We start from the raw sequence: 21,965 nt of genomic DNA on the forward strand, positions 1-21,965 counted from the left end.
CCACGTGAGACCTGAAAGGAACATTGTTGGTGTGTGAGACCTGGAAGGAACGTTGTTATCATATGAGACCAGGAAGGAACATTATTGGCGTGTGAGACCTGGAAGGAACGTTGTTGGCGTGTGAGACCTGGAAGGAACGTTGTTATCATATGAGACCAGGAAGGAACATTATTGGCGTGTGAGACCTGGAAGGAACGCCGTGTGAGACCTAACAGGAACTTTGTTGGCGTGTGAGACCAGGAAGGAACATTGTTCCCACTCCCAGACTTGAAGGGGCACCTGTGCTAGCGTGTTGAGACCTGGAAGGAACATTGTTGCCAAATGAGACGTGGAAGGAACATTGTTGCCATATGAGATGTGGAAGGAATATTGTTGGCGTGTGAGACGTGGAAGGAACATTGTTCCCACTCCCAGACTTGAAGGGGCACCTGTGCTAAGTATTTTCTCCCTGTGTCTGCTGTCGGGATCACAGGTGGAATTTTGTGAGACAATGAAAGTTGTCAGTGCTGAAAACATCCAGTCCTGTGGGCAGATGAGACTGAGGTTCCCAGAAACTCTCTGTGTTGTCCAGTGCTCCTGAGTTTGGACCAAAATTTAGGCCTCCGGCTCCTGGCCCAGGTTGTTCTGTCCTGCATGGCTTCCCCGTGGTGGCACTCTGTTGCCCCACCTCTCTGGTTTGTTGGCACGAACCGTGCCACCACTGCCCAGCCTCCAGAGCGGTGAGAATGGTGCGAGTGCTCTCCCTCTCAGATTCCCATGCCACTGAGTCCTGCTGGGTCCGACCCCCTGTGGCTGGACAAGGACCTTAGCCCACGAGGAGGTCCACGGCCAGTCTGAGGCATCCCGGGGCCTGGGCAGAGCTCCTCTCTCAGATGCTGGCTCTTGTAGGAACTTAGCCTGAAAAGACAGCTCTGGAGCTGAGCAATTTCTTGTCTGGACAGAGTTTATTTTGAAATTGGTTAAGATTTTGGCTCTAGAATCACGCCTAGTTTAAACCCTGCCCTGGAAGCTTGCTGGCTGTGTGACCCTGGGCAAGTTACTTAACCTCTCTGTTCACCTATATGATGAGGAATAACAGTGTTGGCTGTAGTGCTGAAAGTACTAACCAAGTCATGCCTGGCACTAATAGGGGCTCAGGAGAGACCTGAGTGATGGAATGAATGCATTCAGAACCCTGTGCTTGGCTCCAGGTGAAGGTGACAGGAGGTCAGAGGCATGGAGTCTGCCCTCACCTTGGTTACGTTCTAGAGGAGCAGCTGTGTGAAACAAGGGCAAGCCAGCCTGTGGGCCGTGCTGGGCAGGGTGGGTGCCACCGCCCCCTCCTGTTCTCAGGGTGGCTCCCTCCTGCTGTGGGGCTGTGGGGCCTGGTCCTCCATGTCAGGGGGAGGAATTTGGTTCTAGGGCTTAGTTCGTCTGCCCTATGGCTGGGTCTCCTGAGAGCCCCTGGAAGATGGAGTGAGGCAGCGGGTCCTTGTGGGCTCAGCCAACCGCAGGGCCACCAGCAGGCCATTCCCCGGCCCCGTCCTGGCACCGCCGGGCTCTGACGATGTGTGGGACCAGGAACGAACGAGGTGAAGCATGCAGTGTGGCCTTAGTGAGGGGGAAGCAGCCGCCTGTTTTGGAGCAGGGGGGGCGCGTTTCTGTTTTAGCTCAGGGAAGAGGCAGGTCCTCTGAGCGGGCGGGAGCCTGTCCTCTGCCAAGGCCGTCGGGTATTTATCCCGTCGCTCCCGGGGCACATCCAACAGCCGACTTAGAAATGACGCTGGTGCCGGCCGGGGTCTCCAGCGCTTGGCGGGGCTCAGTGGTTGAGCGCGGACCCATGAACCAGCGGGTCAGGTTCAATTCCTGGTCAGGGCACATGCTGGGGTTTCAGGCTTGATCCCCGGTGTGGGGTGTGCAGGAGGCAGCCGATCAATGATTCTCTCTCATCATTGATGTTTCTCTCTCTCTCTCCCTCTCCCTTCCTCTCTGAAATCAATAAAAATGTATATATTAAAAAAATTATGTTGGTCTGAAAAAGCCCCTAGACTTGTTGACCTTTGAGTCCCGCCTACGGTTGCCTGGCAGGGCCAGACCAATGCTGCGGCCCTCGGGCGGGCGTTCCTGCCCTGCTCTAAAGGGTGGGCGACTTGGCCTTCACATCACTGTCAGTTCGTGGGGTGATCGTTGGTGTGGAAGTCAATGGGCACACGGGGAGTGGGAGACAGTAGGTGGGGCGTGGGGGTGAAGGAGAGCAGGAGGGCTGTGAAGCCCTTGCACAGGGGATGGTGGGGGCACGGTGCTCTGGGTTCCACCCTCTGTGTCTTTTCAGAGGCTGCTGGCAAAGCTGCAGAGCTGGGAGAGACTGGACCAGACCACGGGCTTGAGCATCAGGTAGGCGGAGGGGGCTGGCGCCCCGGTGTCCCCTTCTCGGTGCAGTTAGCGCCTGTGGCAGATGGGCCCTGCCTCCCACCCCTCTCCAGAGGCCCTGGCGGCGGCTGCTGGGAGCTTCTTCCTCAGGCTGCTCAGGAAGTCGGCGGCCCTCCCTGCCAGGTCTTCACAGCAGCCTCACGTGGAAACGAGGCGGGCAGGGCCGGACACCTGGGGTGGGCCGGCCCAGCTCTTCCTGCCCCAGGTGGCTTAGCTGACCAGGCTGCTCACTGCGGGCACGGTGTGACGTCTGCCCTCGGCACCTGCCCCACGTGCTGCGCTTTATCCCCCTCTCACCCTGGCCCCCACCCGGGTCCTGCTGAGAGAACCGGCAAGCTCGCAGCGTGTGATACAGAGCTCGCAGTAAGTGGTCTGGGCTGGAAACAAGTCTGCGTGCTCACAGCCAGGAGGTGCAGGGGTTTGGCCCGCATTGTTGGCTGAAGTGAAGGACTTTCTCTTGTATGAACTGAGGAAGAGATTGTTTCGGGGAGCTCATTCCTATTAGGTGCTCGTGATGAGGGGCAGTGGACTGAGCTTTTAGGGGTGAAAAAGGAAAACACGGTGACAGAGGGCCCCTGCAGCGGCTTCCCCTGCTTGTCTGGTGGACCTAGTGCCTGCCAGCAAGTGCGGCCGGATGCAGAGTGGGCAGCTGCTGGGGCTGTGGGGCGGCCCTCCCGGGCACAGGCCTGAGGGGCCGAGCTGGGCCTTGGTACTCTGGTGGGCAGGACGGGCATCTTTACCCCAGCTGCACTGCCCGTCTTTCTCCAGTGTCGCTCCGCTGCTGCTGCCCAGGCCCCTGGCACCCCCCAGACCACCGCCTCAGCAGCGTTGTTTGCCTGGCTGCCCCCTTCTGGGGGGGTGGGGGGCAGAAGGTTGATCGTCTGGATTGGGCCTGTGCCTGGGCAGGGGCCTGTGGTGTTAGAGAGCCTCGTGCTGTTCACCTGCTCGCGTGGTTCTGAGGCCTTAGTTTCCCAGTGTCTCCTGGAGCCTGGGCCGAGGGTGAGAGCCCCGTTAGAGAGCGAGCGGCCTGTGATTGCGCGACGATCGCTGCTTCTCAGCCGCAGCTGCTCCCGCTGGCATGATGGGCTCCAGCTGTCCCCCCCTCGCAGGTCCTCCTCATTTTCCTTTCGTCTCTGAGTCAGAGGACAGACGGGCTGCTGTTTCCTCTTGAACTCCACCTGCAGAACTCAGACTCACAGAGGGCGGCCCAGCAGGGCCCACGTGTTTCATGCTTCCTCCTGTTCTCTGGGCTTATTAACTCTCCCGAAAGCTCCCCTCCTGCCCCAGGCAGACGCGTCAGGAGAGAAACCTCCGTGACTTCTCTCTTGTGCAGGAGATCAGAGGCCCCGCGGCAGATGAGACCAGCCTGCTGAGCGCCCAGTGGGCCGCAGCCGCAGCGTCGTCAGGCCCACAGGCTGCACAGCCGCGCGTCGGCCAGGAGGCCAGGGCTCCATGGCCAGGAGGGAAGGGCAGCCGCTCCTTGCTCCCTTTGGTCCAGTTTTCCTGTTGCTGGGAAGGGAATGCAGTGCATGTTCATGGCTCCTGGAGTTAAAGGCCGTGACTTAGAGCTGCTTCCCCTGGGAGGCTGCCTTCCAGGAGGCAGGAGACCTCCCCGCGAGAGGGCAGGTGCTCTCTCCCGTGTGCTGTGGTTGGCTGTGCCTGGGCCCCCTCTGGGGCCCCTCGGGGCCCTCCATCCTCACCTTTCCTGTCCCCGCTGGGGCATCGGGGCAGGCCTTCACCTCCGCAGCGCGTGCTCCGCTTGAGTGATCCATGTGTCGTGTAGCAGGCAGTGGGCTCAGAGCCGTGCTGTGCGGATGGCCATCACCAGAACCACCTGGGAGTTTGGCACAAACACAGATCCTGGGCTGAACCCAGGCCCAATGGTCAGCCTGTCCAGGCGCTGGACCTGAGTCTTGGGGTGACCTTGAACCCCGTGAAGAGGGGCCATCTTTTTGCTACTTTTTGGCACTTAGAGATTCTGAGCAGGAAGCCCTTGCTAACGGCACTGAGTGTGGAGGTGGACATGGCAGAGGGAGACAGGACGGGAGACGCTGGGGGCCCTTCTGTAGCGTGGGGTCCCTGCAGGGGGGTCCGAGGGAGACGGGCACTGTCTGGGGGGTGTGTGCTGAGGGCTGCCACCTGGGTGATGGGGGTGGGGTCTGCCACGACTGGGTCTCAGCTGGACGCCTCTAGGGTCCGAGGGAGACGGGCACTGTCTGGGAGGTGTGCTGAGGTGATGCCACCTGGGTGATGGGGATGGGGTCTGCCACGACTGGGTCTCAGCTGGACGCCTCTTGTCACCCTTGTGGGGTCCAGTGTCGCAGAGATGGCGGTGGGCTGTCTCAGACCCTGCAAAGGTGGGTAGATGTCTGTCTGGCCCCACATTGGTCCCCGTGTGTGGTGTGGTCTCTCTGCCTCTGCTCCCACATCTGTAAATGGAAAGGCTTTTCTAGAACATTGGGTTCCCAGCAGGGGTCATGGGTCTCCGAGAGTTTGAGGAAGTCACAGACTTTCTCCTCATGACAACGCACGTTTGCGTGTGTGCACGTGTAGACACGACTTTGCGTGCCAGTTCAGGACCCACTACCCTGAAGCATGATCAGCCGGCTCTAACCGACGGCAGCAAGTTGGGGTTTGGGAGATGCCCAGAGCAGGGATTCGAGGGGCTGGAGGGCATTTCGGTGTGGCCTTCTGGGCTTGAGTCTGTTTAGCCTTTAGGTGAAGGTGTTGTCATTATCTTGGGACTGAGACCACTCATTTGGGGCATGTCATGAGCCCAGGCTCTAGTCCGTGTCCAGTGCCTCTGTGGGTTTTTGAGAGCTGTCACCACTAGATGGCACCACGCCCCCCTGGCGATTCTGGCTCCCTGTGACCTCAGGAGCCGCCCAGTCCCTGGAGCTGCCCTGAGTTTAGGCCTGCGGCTCCTCCTGACCCACTGCCGGCCCCCCAGGCGACTTCCTTGCCAAAACCAGGTTTGGTTGTGCAGGAGTGGGGAGTGGTCTGCGGTCTGACAGTTCCTGCCTGCCTTTGGGTGGCCACCTGGCCACTGTTGCGTATCCCCCCTGCTCTGTTCTCTTTATGTTTTAACATATGTTTTTATTGATTTTTAGAGAGAGAGGAAGGGAGAGGGAAAGAGAAACCCTGATCCGTTGCCTCCCGCCCCCAACCTGACGGGGGATCGAACCCGCATCTCGGGTATGTGCCCTGACCGGGAATCAAACCAGTGACCTTTGGGTGCATGGGACGATGCCCCACCAACTGAGCCACTCCTCAGGGCCACCTGCTCTGTTCCTGAGCAGCCACGTTCCGTTCCTGCACCCTGGGGTCTGTGAGCCCGCGTTCGGGGGGGCCTTCTCCGTGCGGAGCTCCTCTGGGTTCGCGGGGCTCTGTGGCCTCATGGCGGGACAGAGATCACCTGGAGAGACCAAGTCCCCAAGGTGTCCACAAAGAAATGGACTCGGGAGGGCAGGACAGTGGTCTCTCTCCTCCCAGTTTGGGCTTTCTTACATCCCAAGGAGCCCAGAGGTGCTGGGGGGGTGGGCGCAGTGGCTGGTGGGAACCACTGTCGACCTGGAGGGGAACCCCGCACCTGCCAGAGCAGCTTGCCCCCCGTGGGGATGCCGACACCTGTCTCCAGCGCCTGGGCCGGGCGCCCAGGCAGGTTGGGCCTCATCATTGCCTCAGGGTGTGAGGAGTGGGCACAGGCCGCGTCAGGCGGGTACTGATGCGGGGGAGGAGGGAGGCGAGTCTGGTACTGGTGTTCTATCCCAGGACTGTGAAGGGGGCCTGAGGCATTCATTGGCAGCAGTGTGGAGGGGGGTGACGTGCGGAGGGGGACGGTGTGTGGACTGTGAAGGGCTGGGCCGTGCCTCTGAGCAGTGTGGTCTGTTGGGGGAATGATTTGAAGGCACTGGATGAAGGTGGGCACCAGGAGGCACCCTTCGATGTGTCTGTGCCAACCTAGGCAGGATGCTGGGGGCACTGGGAGAAGGAATAACCGAGAGGGCTGGTAGGAGAAATGAGGGACAGTGCACCCGGAGTCAGGTGCTTATCCTCGGAAAGTTAATGCCACTCATTGTCGTGGAATAAAGGGGAGACACGGCCATCTCCGCAGATGCAGAAGCAGCACCTGTAAGCTGCAGCCTGAGGTGCAGTGGAGGCAGGTGCTTCCAGGCGAGCTGGGCGCCGTCCATGGTTCTGTGTGAGCCGGGGCCCGAGCAGAGCCGCCATGGGAAGGGAGCCGCTGGCAGAGCCGCCATGGGAAGGGAGCCGGGAAGGGAGCCGCTGGCAGAGGAAGAAAGAAGCCTGTCTTTCTTTGCTGGGAGGTGACGAGGTATTTATGCAGGAAATCCCACAGAATCGGTAAGAAGCCGCTGAATAAGTGAGCTTAGCGGGTCACAGGACCGAGGACAGGACACACACACTGATCTCACGTCTGTGTCCTGGCAGCCAGCACGGGAAGAACATCCCGTTCACAGCAGCACCGGAAACATGAACTCCTGGGGAGTGAACACAACCTGTAAGGTCTGCACCGACGGCTGTCGCGGCTGCTGAGAGAAGTGACAGGTGACCTAGTGATGAAGTGAACGGAGGGAGGCATTGAGGTCGGGGACTGGACACTCAGCGCTGTCGGGGTCAGTTTGCTGGAGTTGCTCCACACGTGCCACCCAGTTAGAGTCCCCGCAGGCTTTCTCCCAGGAATCGACGGACTGACCTGGAGCTTCTCTAGAAATGCCCAGGAGCGGGCTGCTGCCGCCCTGTGAGAAAGAGCAGTTACAGAGCGTTCAGTGGCCGAGTCAGGACTCACCGGGACCGCGTTACTCACCACAGCTCCCTCCCGGCGCGGACAGACCTGCACTCGGTGGACAGGATGGGAAGGTCAGGAACACCCACGAAGGTGGCGTGGATTGATGTCCGTGGAAGGCGAGGTGATCATTCAGTGGGAGACTCTTTTCAACACGGTGCTGGGCCAGGGGGACGGCTGAGGCACTCCCTCCGGCGCAGACCTCAGGGTGCTAACCAGAGTTCCTAGACCCCACAACACGAACCACCAATGGAAAAACGGAGACGTAGAGTTCACCAAAATGTAAAGCCTTTGATCTCAAAAGACCTCAAGAGAAGGCACGCCGCGGTCCGGAGGAAACTTCGCAGGGTGTGCGTGACGGAGGCCTTGTCTGCGTGGCGTGACTGAAGGCGCCTTTCCCGTCAGCAGGAAGGCCAGATGTAAACAGTGGGCAAGAGACGGAACAGGACGTTTACGAGAGAAAAGATGCGAATGGCGAGTGAGGAGAGGAGAGGTGCTCGGCACCGTCGTCCCGGGGAAAAGGCAAGCCGCGGGCCGGAGGAAACTTCGCGGGGTGTGCGTGACCGAAGGCGCCTTTCCCGTCAGCAGGAAGCCCAGATGTAAACTGGGCAAGAGACGGAACAGGATGTTTACGAGAGAAAAGATGCGAGGAGAGGAGAGGTGCTCGGCACCGTCGTCCCGGGGAGCACACAGCCTGCAGGGAGCACTGCTGCTGCCCCAGCTCCCTGGCCATAGGTCGACACGTAACCACTGAGCCACCCGGCTGGGCTGGAGTGCTGCTGTTTAAAGCCTTCGCTCTGGGAAGGAGCCCATCCCCTGAGCTTGTCAAAGGTCCGTGGGCAGCCCATCCCCTGCCAGCTCGCCTGGACTTGGGGACTTGGAGCAAGTGGCGTGGGCTACAGAGGGGTCTTCGTCCCCATCTTGCCGCACCACGGGCCTGTGTCACAGCTCCCTGGCACTGGCACTGTCACGTGCTCTAGTGGTGCCTGGGGTGCCCTTCACGGAGAATGGGATGAGAGGTGCCCCCAGAGGTTGGCAGCCAGGGCAGACTGCTCTCACCCCGTCCAGCCTTGTGGGCAATACCTGGTAAATTCTGGTGCATCTTTCTAGAATGTGGGTGCACCTGCGAGCGTTATGCACCCCTTTAGGCAGGGCTCACACTGTAATGCTGCCCTGCACCCCGCATGCCCTTAGTCTCCGCCAAGGTTTCGGCAGCAGCACCCGTGGCTGGACGGTTATGACGGCGAGCAGCAGCGCGCTGCAGTGTGGGTGAGCCCTGCGGCCCCTCAGGCCCCCTGTCGGCCGTGTCGGTGGTTTCCAGTGGGTGTTAGTTCTCCACTAAGCAGTGCTGGGTCGGCTGGGTAAATGCTTAGACGTAGAATTTTTAGTCAGAAGAGAGAGACCTGTCTGAAATGGAGATGGTGCTAATGGCCCCAGGGGCGGGCGCGCTCCTCCCATTCCCCTCAGGTGGTGCCACCTGCTCTGGGCCACAGGTCCCAGAGACTCAGGAGGCCACTGGAGGGAGGGGCAGGGCTCGGGCTGGCTGTTAGGAAGCAGGCCGAGCACTGTTTGGCGAGGGCCTTACCGGGGAGCACGGCAGGCGGGTGGAGCCCCTCTGCCACCCAGCCTCTCATCATAGAGGAGCGGCGGGCTTGTGGAGGGAGGCCTCTGCCCCTTTGTGCCGAGTCTGGCTGGGTTCAGTCAGGACAGAGGGCGTGATGGTCCCTGTCAGTGTGAGTCCAGCTGGATGGGCTCGGGGGCTGCTGCGGGGGCAGGCTGGGCCGGGGCGGCGGGAGGCAGGTGGGTTTTGCTGGCTCTGAAGCCTGCCTGCTCCCCCGCCTCCCAACTGCTGACCGTCACCTGGAGCGGAAGCTGCAGCCGACAAGTGCTGACCTGGACGTTTCCCAAAAGCATTTGTAGGCTGGCCAGGTGACAGGTCTCGGGAGCGAGTTTCCCTGACGTGTGAGGCCAATTAGGAGGACAGCGCGGGGGTGCATCATTCCTCCGGCGAGGCGCTCATTGACCATCCTGGGCCCTGTCATTCCCCGTCACTGTGGCGGCTCAGTTACCCAGGTCCTGCCATCAGTGCCGAGCTGTTGGTGCGTGGGAATGGGGAGCTGTCAGCATCTCGGTCCCTTTTAATTGGTCTTGGTTGGTTTTCTTTAGACGGGGGGAGGGGGGGGTCGAGGAGTGCTTTACCTTCCGGGTCCTCGTGAGCCCACCCGCCTGCTGGTCTTCTTGCTGATGCCTCGGGTCCCAGCACGGGCTTCTCTGTTGTTTGCTGGTTGTCAGCATCAGAGACAGGAGACCAGTCCGACTGTCATTCTCTGACCGTGCCAGGGCAGGCTTCCCGCAGGGGGCATGTCGGGCTGAAATCTGAAGGGAGCGTGAAGTGTGAAGAGGGGAGGTTTCTGCCGAGCCCAGGGGGTGGGGCCAGGAGAGGATGAGCACCCAGGACAAGACAGTTCACCAAAATGTAAAGCCTTTGATCTCAAAAGACCTCAAGAGAAGGCACGCCGCGGTCCGGAGGAAACTTCGCAGGGTGTGCGTGACGGAGGCCTTGTCTGCGTGGCGTGACTGAAGGCGCCTTTCCCGTCAGCAGGAAGCCCAGATGTAAACTGGGCAAGAGACGGAACAGGATGTTTACGAGAGAAAAGATGCGAGGAGAGGAGAGGTGCTCGGCACCGTCGTCCCGGGGAGCACACAGCCCGCAGGGAGCACTGCTGCTGCCCCAGCTCCCTGACCATAGGTCGACACATAACCACTGAGCCACCCGGCTGGGCTGGGGTGCTGTTTAAAGCCTTCGCTCTGGGAAGGAGCCCATCCCCTGAGCTTATCAAAGGTCCGTGGGCAGCCCATCCCTTGCCAGCTTGCCTGGACTTGGGGACTTGGAGCAAGTGGTGTGGGCTGCAGAGGGCAGCCATTTCCTGTGGTTGATGGAGACAGCGGAGCAAGCGCCTGGCGGAGAGAGGAAAAGTGGCCGTGGTCTTCGTCCCCCATCTCGCCGCACCAGTGGGCCTTGTCACAGCTCCCTGGCACTGTCACGTGCTCTAGTGGTGCCTGGGGTGCCCTTCACAGAGAATGGGATGAGAGGTGCCCCCAGAGGTTGGCAGCCAGGGCAGACTGCTCTCACCCGTCCAGCCTTGTGGGAAATACCTGGTAAATTCTGGTGCATCTTTCTAGAATGTGGGTGCACCTGCGAGCGTTATGCACCCCTTTAGGCGGGGCTCACACTGTAATGCTGCCCTGCACCCCGCATGCCCTTAGTCTCCGCCAAGGTTTCGGCAGCAGCACCCGTGGCTGGCCAGTTATGATGGCAAGCAGCAGCGCGCTGCAGTGTGGGTGAGCCCTGCGGCCCCTCAGGCCCCCTGTCGGCCGTGTCGGTGGTTTCCAGTGGGTGTTAGTTCTCCACTAAGCAGTGCTGGGTCGGCTGGGTAAATGCTTAGACGTAGAATTTTTAGTCAGAAGAGAGAGACCTGTCTGAAATGGAGATGGTGCTAATGGCCCCAGGGGCGGGCGCGCTCCTCCCATTCCCCTCAGGTGGTGCCACCTGCTCTGGGCCACAGGTCCCAGAGACTCAGGAGGCCACTGGAGGGAGGGGCAGGGCTCGGGCTGGCTGTTAGGAAGCAGGCCGAGCACTGTTTGGCGAGGGCCTTACCGGGGAGCACGGCAGGCGGGTGGAGCCCCTCTGCCACCCAGCCTCTCATCATAGAGGAGCGGCGGGCTTGTGGAGGGAGGCCTCTGCCCCTTTGTGCCGAGTCTGGCTGGGTTCAGTCAGGACAGAGGGCGTGATGGTCCCTGTCAGTGTGAGTCCAGCTGGATGGGCTCGGGGGCTGCTGCGGGGGCAGGCTGGGCCGGGGCGGCGGGAGGCAGGTGGGTTTTGCTGGCTCTGAAGCCTGCCTGCTCCCCCGCCTCCCAACTGCTGACCGTCACCTGGAGCGGAAGCTGCAGCCGACAAGTGCTGACCTGGACGTTTCCCAAAAGCATTTGTAGGCTGGCCAGGTGACAGGTCTCGGGAGCGAGTTTCCCTGACGTGTGAGGCCAATTAGGAGGACAGCGCGGGGGTGCATCATTCCTCCGGCGAGGCGCTCATTGACCATCCTGGGCCCTGTCATTCCCCGTCACTGTGGCGGCTCAGTTACCCAGGTCCTGCCATCAGTGCCGAGCTGTTGGTGCGTGGGAACGGGGAGCTGTCAGCATCTCGGTCCCTTTTAATTGGTCTTGGTTGGTTTTCTTTAGACGGGGGGAGGGGGGGGTCGAGGAGTGCTTTACCTTCCGGGTCCTCGTGAGCCCACCCGCCTGCTGGTCTTCTTGCTGATGCCTCGGGTCCCAGCACGGGCTTCTCTGTTGTTTGCTGGTTGTCAGCATCAGAGACAGGAGACCAGTCCGACTGTCATTCTCTGACCGCGCCAGGGCAGGCTTCCCGCAGGGGGCATGTCGGGCTGAAATCTGAAGGGAGCGTGAAGTGTGAAGAGGGGAGGTTTCTGCCGAGCCCAGGGGGTGGGGCCAGGAGAGGATGAGCACCCAGGACAAGACAGTGGCCGGGGCAGCCGGAGAGCCCGGGTGGCAGGGCCACGCGGGGAGGTTGCCCCGCGCTTCCCGGGAGGAGGCCATGGACTTCCTTAGCGTCCGCCTGTGTTTAGTCTGGATAGAAACCTTCCTGCCTGTTCTGTCACTTACCTGTGTCTTTCTTGTTGTTGTTAATCCTCACCCGAGGATATTTTTCCATTGATTTTTAGAGAGCGTGAAAGGGAGGGGGAGAGACAGAGAGAAACATTGATGTGAGAGAGACACATCAACTGGGGCTGGGGATTGAGTTTGCAACTGAGGTACATGCTCTTGACTGGAATTGAACCTGGGACCCTTCAGTCTGCAGGCCAACGCTCTAACCACTGAGCAACTGGCCAGGGCACTTACCTCTGCTTTGAAGGGAGAGGGGCCAGGGTGGGCCACAGAGAGCCTGTGAGCCCTGCTCGGGGGGAGGCCGTGGAACCTGGCTGGGGCCGGGCTGTGCAGGGACCTTCATGAAGCCGGGCTCTGAAACGAGAGGGAAGACAGCCGCATGGGTGCTGTTTCTAGCAGACACGGGAACCAGTCGTGTCCTTTGGGAATCTCGAAAGCCCTGAGCACAGCTCCCGCCTGCAGCTCTCAGGCTGCTCTTAAATGAGGACGATTTCCGAGGCCCTGGCATGTGCGTGTTTGTACGTGTGTGTCTGCGAGGCCTGCGGACAGCCTGGTCAGCTTTGCCAGCAGGAGGTGACCATCACATCACTGAGGGGGCGGCAGGGGTTTCTGGGGACACATGGTGCCTCCAGGAACGTGCAGAGTCGTCCGGCACAGCCTCTCTGCCTCGGTCCTCTACCTGGGAGGGAGCACAGTCCTCCCTCAGGCGTGAGGGCCTCGGAGCCCAGCAGACGCCGCCGGAAGCTGGTGAGAGTGGGCTGGGCTGTGGGGCACGGCAGCCCGTGAACAGCCTGCCGCCCACCTGGGGCCCCTGAAATGAGCAGGACTGGAAACTCCCCTTGTCTGCGACCGACTGGACGAGATGCAAAAACAAAACCCTTTGCTCTCAGGCTCCGTGCTCCGTGACCTGGGAGTTATGCCCAGAAGGTGTGGGAGCGTGGGAGCTGCTGGGCTCGTGGAGAAAGCACTTCCTGAAATAGGTGGTGTAGCAGTGAACGTCCGTCCGATGCTGGCCTCCGGAGGGGCGAGGAGCCAGCCCTTCCTAAGCGGCCATCGCCTCTGGTCATCACCTTCCGTGGCAGCCGGCGGGCGGTGCTGCTGCGTTTTACTGAGTGGAGGCCGGAGGGGCAGGGGGAGAAGCTGGTGTCTCCTCAGAGGGCAGAGGGCCTGGCACCCGGCCTGGCTTCTTGTATTGCCTCATGCACCTCCTCCTGGTTGTTCCTTTCGTTCCAGGTGAACATTTCCTGAGCCTTTACAGTGTGTCAGGCACTGTGCTGGGTGCTAGGGATTGTTGACTAAACAAATGAAGAGCCAGCTATTTTCCCAGAAAAATGGGTTTATTCAGGAACAACAAACAGTTGCAATTTGGAACATGCGGCTTACGGGGTAATCCACTAAACTGTGCAAGTCCAGGGACAGAGGGAGGACTGTTCCCTTCCAGCGGAAAGGCGAGTGCAGAGGCACCTGCAAACGGAGAGTCCATGGGAGGAAGCGGAGTTGGAAGTGAGTGGCGTTTCATTGGCGGAGTGGTTGCCGGGCGAATAGTGAAGGGGTAGTAGAAGAGTGGAAGCATCTTCCTGTTTGGGGTAATTGTCCATGAGTGGGGGGCGGGAGAGCGCCCCCTGCAGGCCGCCCAGCTCCAGCTTCAATGCCTTTCTGTTCGTTATCCTCCCAGGATGCAGCTGCAGGTTGGCAGGACCTGTTCTGAGCACTCCGGCCTCGTGCAGCCGCACGCAGGTGTGTTGGGCATGGCCCTGGAACAGCTGGTTCTGGGCCTGAGGCTGGGAGCACGTGGCAGGCAGAGGACGTGGCTTGTGCAAACACAAGTGGGAGGGAGGGTGTGCTGAGAGGTCCCCTGGTCCCCAGTGGTGCGCGCCGGAGTGTGTGGCCGGTGAGAGCGGAGAGGTGGCAGGGGCAGGTCCTGACGGCGTTGGGCCATGCTGAGGAGGGACTGCTCACTGAGGTGACAGGTGGCACACCCATCTGTGGGCCTCTGTCCTCCCTGAACTTGCTGAGGGCCTTGGGCCTTGGCGCAGGCCGCGCCTGCTGGGTCTGTGTGCTTTCCGACTCATGGCGGGTTTCTGAGCCGTAGCACGGGGTGGGGGAGTGTTCCCCACGACACGAAGGTGCCCCGTCAGGCTCGGGCCGTGCCCAAGAGCATGGGGTTGGGCGCTTCCGTCAAGCTGTAGGGATGGTCAGAGGGGACGGAGGTGGGGCTCTCCCTGCTGGAAGCCTGCAACTGGGAGGGTGTCTGGTCAAGGCCAGGCTCTTTCCAGTCTGTCCTTCCCTGCCCTCCTCAGGCGAGTGCCTGCTCCCTCGGGACCCAGCCGTCTCCTGAAGGACTGTGCTTTGGGGAGACATCACTCACGTATTTATCTGAGGACTGGCCACCTGCCAGACCGGGACTGGCTCTGGGGCTGTGGAGTCACAGAGCACAGCCTCTGACCTCCCAGCGCGGGACAGCCCTGCGCAGTGAAAAGCCTGCGCTCTCCAGGCTCGGGGGCCGCCGATGCTGCTGCAGCCTTTCCTGGGAGCATCTCGCTGGAAGACAGACCTTGTGTTTCTGCTGGATTTGAATGATGGCGGTGGCCGACGGCCAGCCTTTCTCTGTTCTGGACGGCATGGCTGCTGACAGGCTGCAGGGTTGTTTTAGAACAGTCCCTGCCCCGACGAGGCCTTCACTGCCGACAGGACAACCCTGTCCAGGCTGCGGTCGCCCCGGAGGGCTAACTGCTCGAGAACTCGCCAGCCCATTCCTGCCGGTGTCTCACTCGCCCTGCCTCCCGGCTCGGTGGGTGACCAGGGAGGTCCCTCCACACGGCAGAGGAGGGAGCAGAGATGCCAAGGTCGGCCAGCCCGTTTGTGGCGCCCTTGTCGGGCTACTGGTCCCGGCACATGGTGGGCTCTGCCCTCCATGAGCTCCGTCCATCTGGCCGGCCACATGGTGCCATGCAGCTGGGGCCTGGTCTCTGTGAGCGGGTCAGTCTGCTGCTGGCACGCACGGGCTTCTGTCAGGGAGCTGCCTGTCCACTTAGCCCAGCAGCACGAGGCACAGATGCGGGCAGGAAGCCATCCGCTGACGGCAGCTCTTTAAGGCCTGACGGCTCCCAGCTGAACTCGCCAGGAGGGCCGCCAGCCTGCGGGGCTGACCTGCCTTGGCTCGGGCTGGGCACCTTCTGCAGCTCAGCTCTGCTCTTCAGGGGGAGGCTCGGCGGCAGCGTGGGAGTCAGTCATCGGGGAGAGGAGGTGTTTTCACTGCTGAGGCGGCACCCAACACTGTCTTGTCCACGGAGGAGGCCCAGATAGAAGATTAGCAGCTAGTTCTTTATTGCATGAAACTGCTCTCCTGTTGCGTGGAGCCAGGCAGTCCTCCCCAGCGGGGGCGATGCTGCTGCCTGCCACTCTCAGCTCTGTGGCCGGCCTGCCTGGAGCCGACAGCGGGCGGAGTCCAGGTGGAGGCGTTTAGACAGCCTCTCCCCACTTGCTCGCTCTGGCGCCTGCTTTCTCTGAGTTGCTGGAGTTCCCTGCGGTTAGGTCTCGGGCCTGTCTTTTCTCTCGTTAGGATTGTAGTTACAGCAGGCAGCCTCGCTCATCTTTTGGAACAGCTAAGGTGTAGCTTGCTGGTTTGAGAGGCGGCTCCTTTAAGTTGAAGCTCATTTTTTAAACTAACTTCTGTGGGAAAATTAGATTTGTTTTTCACTAAATTGAGAAGAGTCCCTGGTAGCTATCGCTGGTGTTTTGCTGTGGGCATTTTCATTGTTTATTAGAGCTTAGCTGCAGTGCCCTACATGGCCCAGTAGGGGTCGCTACCAAGTTATCAAACCTCGAGTCTTAGGCTACAGAGACTTTTGGTAACACGGTGTCCTTCCTCTTGGTTTAGCCATTCGGTAGGCTAGATTTGTTTTTAACTTAACAGTGAGCACCAGTGATGGGATGGATGTAGGGTAAAGGCTGGCAAGCTTTTTTCAGAAAGAGTCAGGGAGTAGAAGTCAGGGCCTGTGGCCCTGGGATCCCTGGTGCAGGTCCTCAGCTCTGCCTGGAGCACAGACGAGGGCGGCCTCCCTTTTGGCGGGGTGGGCACTCCCTGCTGGCACGGGGGCGTGCCCAGGGCAAGCAGGACCCTTGGTGGCCCTGTTGGGAAGGTGCCACAGACAGTGTGAGGGGTGCGGCCGTGTCCCTGTCACACGTGATATCTGAAAGGGGTGTGACCGCTGCTTTCGGGTCTAGGGCTGGCCAACCAGAGCCCCGCCTCCTCCTTGCCTGGTGGCTTTCTGCAAACACGGTCCTGGCCGTTGCTTTCCTCCCTCATTGCTGGTTTGGGAGAATCTGCGTGCGGGTGCGACCTCGCTGAGGGTAGTGAGTGGAATGGAACCCAGTGCCTGACTGGGTGTCCGAGCCCCGGGTTCAGCACCTGCTCTTGCGTGAAGAAGGCGGAGGAGGAGGCCCTTGCCGATGGGCTCCCAGGGCCGAGAGACGCTCCTTTCTGTCTTGCCTCCGTTCTGGTGGCTGTTCCCAGAAACGGGTGCGGCAGTCACATCTGTTCCACTGCACAGGCATTTGTTGAGCGATCACTGCGTGGCAGACCCGAGTGGAAGGCACCACAGAGAACGAGAGAGGCGTGGGCCGGCCCGACACCGACAGAGCGTGGCCGTGGCACAGGTGCTGAGTGGCGGGCTGGGGCCAGAGCAGGGCTGGGGCTCCTTCTGGGAGGGAGGACGTCTTTCTGTGAGGGGCGGCCACCAGAGCTGGGCTGGGGGCGCAGTGTCTCACCCTCTGGATGGCTGGGCCACTGAGGGAGCGGGGGTGGGTGCTGCCAGCAGCCTTGTTCCCTTCCTGCTGGTCTGCAGCCCCTCCTGCGCGTCTCACCCTCTCGATGGCTGGGCCACTGAGGGAGCGGGGGTGGGAGCTGCCAGCTGCCGTGCAGGAGCGGAGGCGAGCCATCTTGGTCAGCCTTGTTCCCTTCCTGCTGGTCTGCAGCCCCTCCTGAGGGTGTGAGCCCTGAGCCTCCCGGCTGCCTGGCTGCCTGCCTCAGGGTCCTGTGTACCTCCCTCCTCGCGGAGCGGAGCCTGTGTCTGGTTGTGCAGTTGGGGCGAGCTGGTCTCTGTCAGACCCCGTCACGGTGCGGAGCGCTTCCATTTCCTGACAACCCTTGCCAATTAGCTTTATTTAATTATCTCCCAGGGCTAAGCTTGAATACATTGTGTGTTAAATTCACAGTTTCCCCCTTTCTAAACGAAATGGACTTAATATCCTTGTTAAAATCTGATTAAAACTAAAATTGAGTTTTTTGAAGTCTGATTATTCCATGAAATGGAATTTTTAAACCTAATTACTTCGGGATTTGCATATACTTTTCAGCACCAATGAAAAGGAAGTTGAAGTAAATGTATTAATGGCATCTGGTCCTGTCGTTTCCTTGGGGCGTGACAGGTGGGAGGGACTCGGCCTTCTTTCCCTCCGTAGGCAGATCGTCTGAGACTGCTCCTCGGAGGGTCCACTCCCAAGGAGTCTGAGCTCAGCCTCACTCCCTCCGCCTGTGCCCTCGGCCAGCTCACACGGGCGACGGCCTTTCGCAGGCACGCGGCTTCCCGCCTGTCTCCCTGTAGTGCAAGCGCTTACCTTTGAGGAGGAGGATGGGGGAGGGGATCGTGATTGTAGCCCCTGGGGCCTCCCCTTTCAGCCCCAAAGATGGATTTATAATTAAAAAGTTTCCTTCCTCCTAATTCTGGATCACATTGGTATCGTTAAAATAGAAACAAACTCACTCTTTTATACATATACTAGTGGCCCGGGGCACGGATTCATGCACATTGAAAGGAAATTAATTAGAAGAAATATTTTAAGATCGCTATTCGCCCTTTCTCTATAACAGACGTGTCAACCAAATTCACGATCGACAATGACAGAGCGAAACACACGGTGCAATTGGCGCCAGCGAGAGCTCTATGTGTATGGTGCATGCGCGAGTCAACTTAGCCTCTTATAGATACAGAACAAACTTGCTTCATTAGACCTGCTTTCTGATGCAGCTAAACTTTTTCCAGCCCAGTGAAGCACCCCAACTTCTCCTTCAGGTAATTGTCAGCAACACAGCAGTAAACATCAACGCAAAGCAGATTATTATTGTAGATCGTGCAGGGAGAACCAAGGGTAAAATATTTAACTGCAGCCGTGTGTGTGATTGACCCATGCCGTTGCCATGGAAACCAATGCTCCGGGGTCCTGCAGTGTTTCCCTTTTTGAAGGACAGGTTGGCTTTCCTAAATTGTTAAGGCTGCAAATCGTGGAAGCTGGGCGATCCATCACTTCTCGGATCCTAGGTCCCTGCAGGTGACGGAGGCAAGGGCTAGCGGGGCTGCCATGAGTCCCCAGGTGCCCGGGAGCTGCCAAAGGCAAAGACGGAAGCTCAGTGAAGCCCAGAGCTCGGCTGGAACCTGAGACCACCTGCCCAGCGGCCCTGTGTACCAGCCGGACACTAATGTGCTGCTCAGAGCTCAGGAGGAGGACTGCAGTGAATGAGGTTTGACCTGTTAGCAAAGGATTTTTAAAATCTCAAATCAGGAGACAGAAACTCGTCAAGTCAGTGCCCACAAACGGCAGCTCTGGGCTGCAGGGGGCGCCTCGGAGCCAGGTCAGTCTGTCCTGGGGAGGATCAAGGAGAATATTGGGACGTCCGGAGCAAGGAGAAACCTGACATGCCATGAAGGGAGTCACCTTCTAAAACCAAAAGATGTAAAAGTAAATGCAAAGGGATAATTACTTTTTAATTTGCTAGATCAACAAATTAAATCTCAGAGCAAACATTTAGAAGAGGGGAGGAAAGTGCATGGGAGCGAGAACTTAGAAAAAGGAGGATGAAGACATGCACAAGGAGGAAGCCTTGTTGGAGTCGTATAATCCCCTTAATCGTCATCAGAAGAGAGAAAGTCTTGTGAGACGTTGAAAACTCGGCCATCTGCAAGGCGAGGCAGGGAACATAGTCGCCAATTAGGCGCGAAAGGCTTGGGTTCTGGGTTGAGCAGGAGAAGCACTGCCCGAGTTGCATTGCATTTCAGACATTCTGCAGAGCAGCAAACAATGTATTCCTCAGCCCTAAGTCCCCACTGTTTCTCATGCATCCTGCAGGTCTGTGGGAAAGGTGAATATGGCTTAATTTTGCCTTTCGGTAAAAAGTCCTTTCTAGTGAAACATTTTTCTGTACAAGGATACATCGTATTAAAGGAAGCTGGAGAGGAAGTGGGACTCTATTCATTTAAGAATGGTTTTCATTTCCTCTTTTCATTAGCTCTGTTGCTTAACATAGCAATGCCTTCTTTACCCACAGGTGTTGAAGAAGAAAGCTGGGAGGCTCAATTTAGAATGCATCTCCTTGAATGCACTTAACAGAAAAATTAAAGCTGTAATAAAGGTTGTGTATTTCAACACGTAGGCTGAGATCCTACTCTTACCCCCTTTCCAAAGCCCAGACTAAATCCCAGGTCACCTATGAAGCCGTCTTCAATCCTAGCAGTCCGAAATGACCGACCCCTTTCCTGACTTCCCTCCTTTATCTGTCTATCCATCTACCCATTTATACTTACACTAGTGGCCCAGTGCATGGATTTGTGCACACTGAAAGGAAATTAATTAGAAGAAATATTTTAATATCGCTATTCGCTCTTTCTCTATAATAGATTGTCAACCACATTCTTGATCGACAGTGACAGATCCAAACACACGCGTACGACTGGCGCCAGCGAGAGCTTTATATGTATCGCGCATGTGCTAGTCAACTTAGCCTTTTATAGATATAGAATAAACTTGCTTAATCAGACCTGCTTTCTGAGTTAGGTAAACTTTTCCAGCCCAGTGAAGCACCCCAACTTCTCTTTCAGGTAATTGTCAGCAACACAGCAGTAAATATCACCACAAGGCAGATTATTATTGTAGATCACGCAGGGAGAACAAAGGGTAAAATATTTAACTGCAGCCGTGTCTGACTATATTCTGTGCAGTGAGAAAACCTGAAGTCATTGTCAAGGTCCACCATTTCTTACTTCTGTTCAGTCGGGTCAAGTTTCTAAACTTTCTAAATCTCCGCTTTCTGGCTAATGCAAAGAAAATAGGATTCCACTGCGTCTCCTATCTGCCTACTCCAGGACTTCTGTGAGGATCAAATGGGAAAACGCTTCACAGACATTTGGTTACAGTGTGAAATGTCTGCACCTGGCTATAAAGCAAGTCGTGTTCCTGGGCTGAAGAAACTGCAAGGAGGCTAGTCCTCGCTAGGGAGAGGAGGCCGGGTGGTGCTACGTGATGTCATTACCTGGCGCCCACAGCGACCGTTTCCGAGCTGGGCTGGGCTGGGGGCTGCATTTTGCACCATGGGGTCTCAGCAGCGTCGGCTGCGATTTGGTGGCTGTCGCTCTGGGGTGGATAGAAACATCAATGATGAGAATCATTGATCAGCTGCCTTCTGCATGCCCCCCACTGGGGATTGAGCCCACAATCTGGGCATGTGTCCTGACCAGGAATCGAACCGTGACCTCCGGTTCATAGGTCGACACTCAACCACCGAGCCACGCAGGCCGGGCTGCCTTTGTGTCTTTGTTTGGACCCCACAGAAACAACCAGATTTCCTCGTCAGTTGAGTTAGTCTTATGAAACCTCCTGACTTTTTACATGTGAAAGTGAGCAGTAGGAATAAGTTAACCATAGCCACTGGCTCTCTGATGCCCTTTTTTCCTTTTAATCCTCACCCAAGGATATGTTTTTACTGATTTAAAGAGAGAGAGAGAGAGAGAGAGAGAGGCAAACATTAATTGGTTGCCTCCTGCACGCGCCCCTACTGGGAATAGAACCTGCAATCTGGGCATGTGCCCTGACCGGAAATTGAACCATGACCTCCTGGTTCATAGGACAACACTCAACCACTGAGCCACACGGCCGGGCCCCAGTTCCCGTTCTTTCCAGAGCTCCATGAAGTTTTCCAACATCGGGGAGTTAGAAATACCAGTGGGAAATAACTAAGCAAAAATAAGTAAATCCTTTCAAGCCAAGTCATGTTTTTCTGAAACATTTTACGGAGACTTAAGTTGTTTTGTGTTCTTCTGTGTTCGTCAGGGCATGTAAACTGTGACTAAGCCTGTGGGCAGAGTTTATTTAAACAAGAAACAGCCCAGCCAGCGTGATCGGTGTTAGAGCGTCGGGCCGTGCGCCGAAGGGGGGGTGCTCAGTTCCTGGTCAGGGACATGCACCTGGGCTGCAGGTTTGATCCCAGCCCGGGTCGGAGCTCATGCAGGAGGCAACCAGTCGATGTGTCTCTCTCACATCTCTCTCTCTCTTCCCTCCTCTCTTCCACACTCTCAGAAAATTAATAGAAAAATATCGCCAGGTGAGGATTAACAAACAAGCAAAGAAAGAAACACACAAGCACACATCTTGCAGGTCCCATCTGCACCACTCCCGCTCCCTGGCGGGTACCAGCCAACACGTGGGAGGGGATGCTGCTGCCGGGTGGCGGGGAGCGTGGTGGGGAGCGTGGTGGGACCGTCCGGGCAGACCTGAAATGGTGGAGGGCTCGCGGAGCGGCATCTGCAGACAGACAGACAGACACCGCGTCTCTGGCCGAGGGGCCTGCTTTCCCTCCACGTAGAACCTTGTGGGAATCTGGAGAGCAGTCAGGAGCGTGTGACACCGATTTAGAAATGAGAGACTTGCCCTGAGGTAGCAATCAGCCCGCAGCTGGGAGCAGCATCAGGGAGAGCCAGGCTCTGTTCCCCGCTCTCCACTTCCCCTGAAGCAGACAGCTTGAAACGTAGCAGTTTAATAATGAAGGGAGCGGGCCACTCCGATGAAGAGAAAATGGCTCATGTGCGATCCTGCTGAAACGCTCCCTTCCCGCTGGGGCCGGGCATCGGCGTCTTCTCGTGACCCGTCCCCTTGGCACCACAGTGACCACTTTACAGCGTCTCTCAGAGCACATGCTCCTGCCAGGCCTCCCAGTGCATCCCCCGCACAACACCAAGCAAATGCCACGGGGCCACCAGAGCCCAGGCCCCCAGCGGCCGCCGCGGCCTCTCCCCGCTGG

At 58.3% G+C, this 21,965-nt stretch overlaps 1 protein-coding gene and 1 long non-coding RNA gene across 2 annotated transcripts in view; one reads left to right on the plus strand and one right to left on the minus strand.

The window, feature by feature from the left end:
* Positions 1 to 21,965, plus strand: part of MAD1L1 (MAD1 mitotic arrest deficient-like 1 (yeast)) — a 150,711-nt gene that overhangs the window by 13,735 nt on the left and 115,011 nt on the right. Inside the window, exon 8 of the mRNA XM_014530985.1 lies at positions 2,312 to 2,373. Within this exon, the coding sequence (XP_014386471.1) occupies positions 2,312 to 2,373 (62 nt within the window). The remainder of the gene's footprint in view (positions 1 to 2,311; positions 2,374 to 21,965) is intronic.
* LOC102258888 overlaps positions 11,418 to 21,965 on the minus strand; it is an 11,336-nt gene continuing 788 nt past the window's right edge. Inside the window, exons 2-3 of the long non-coding RNA XR_314547.2 lie at positions 12,131 to 12,250; positions 11,418 to 11,662 (exon numbers count right to left, since the gene is read on the minus strand). This is a non-coding gene — a long non-coding RNA (uncharacterized LOC102258888). The remainder of the gene's footprint in view (positions 11,663 to 12,130; positions 12,251 to 21,965) is intronic.

Source organism: Myotis brandtii, unplaced genomic scaffold (genome assembly GCF_000412655.1).
Source record: "Myotis brandtii unplaced genomic scaffold, ASM41265v1 scaffold786, whole genome shotgun sequence".
NCBI lineage: Eukaryota > Metazoa > Chordata > Mammalia > Chiroptera > Vespertilionidae > Myotis > Myotis brandtii.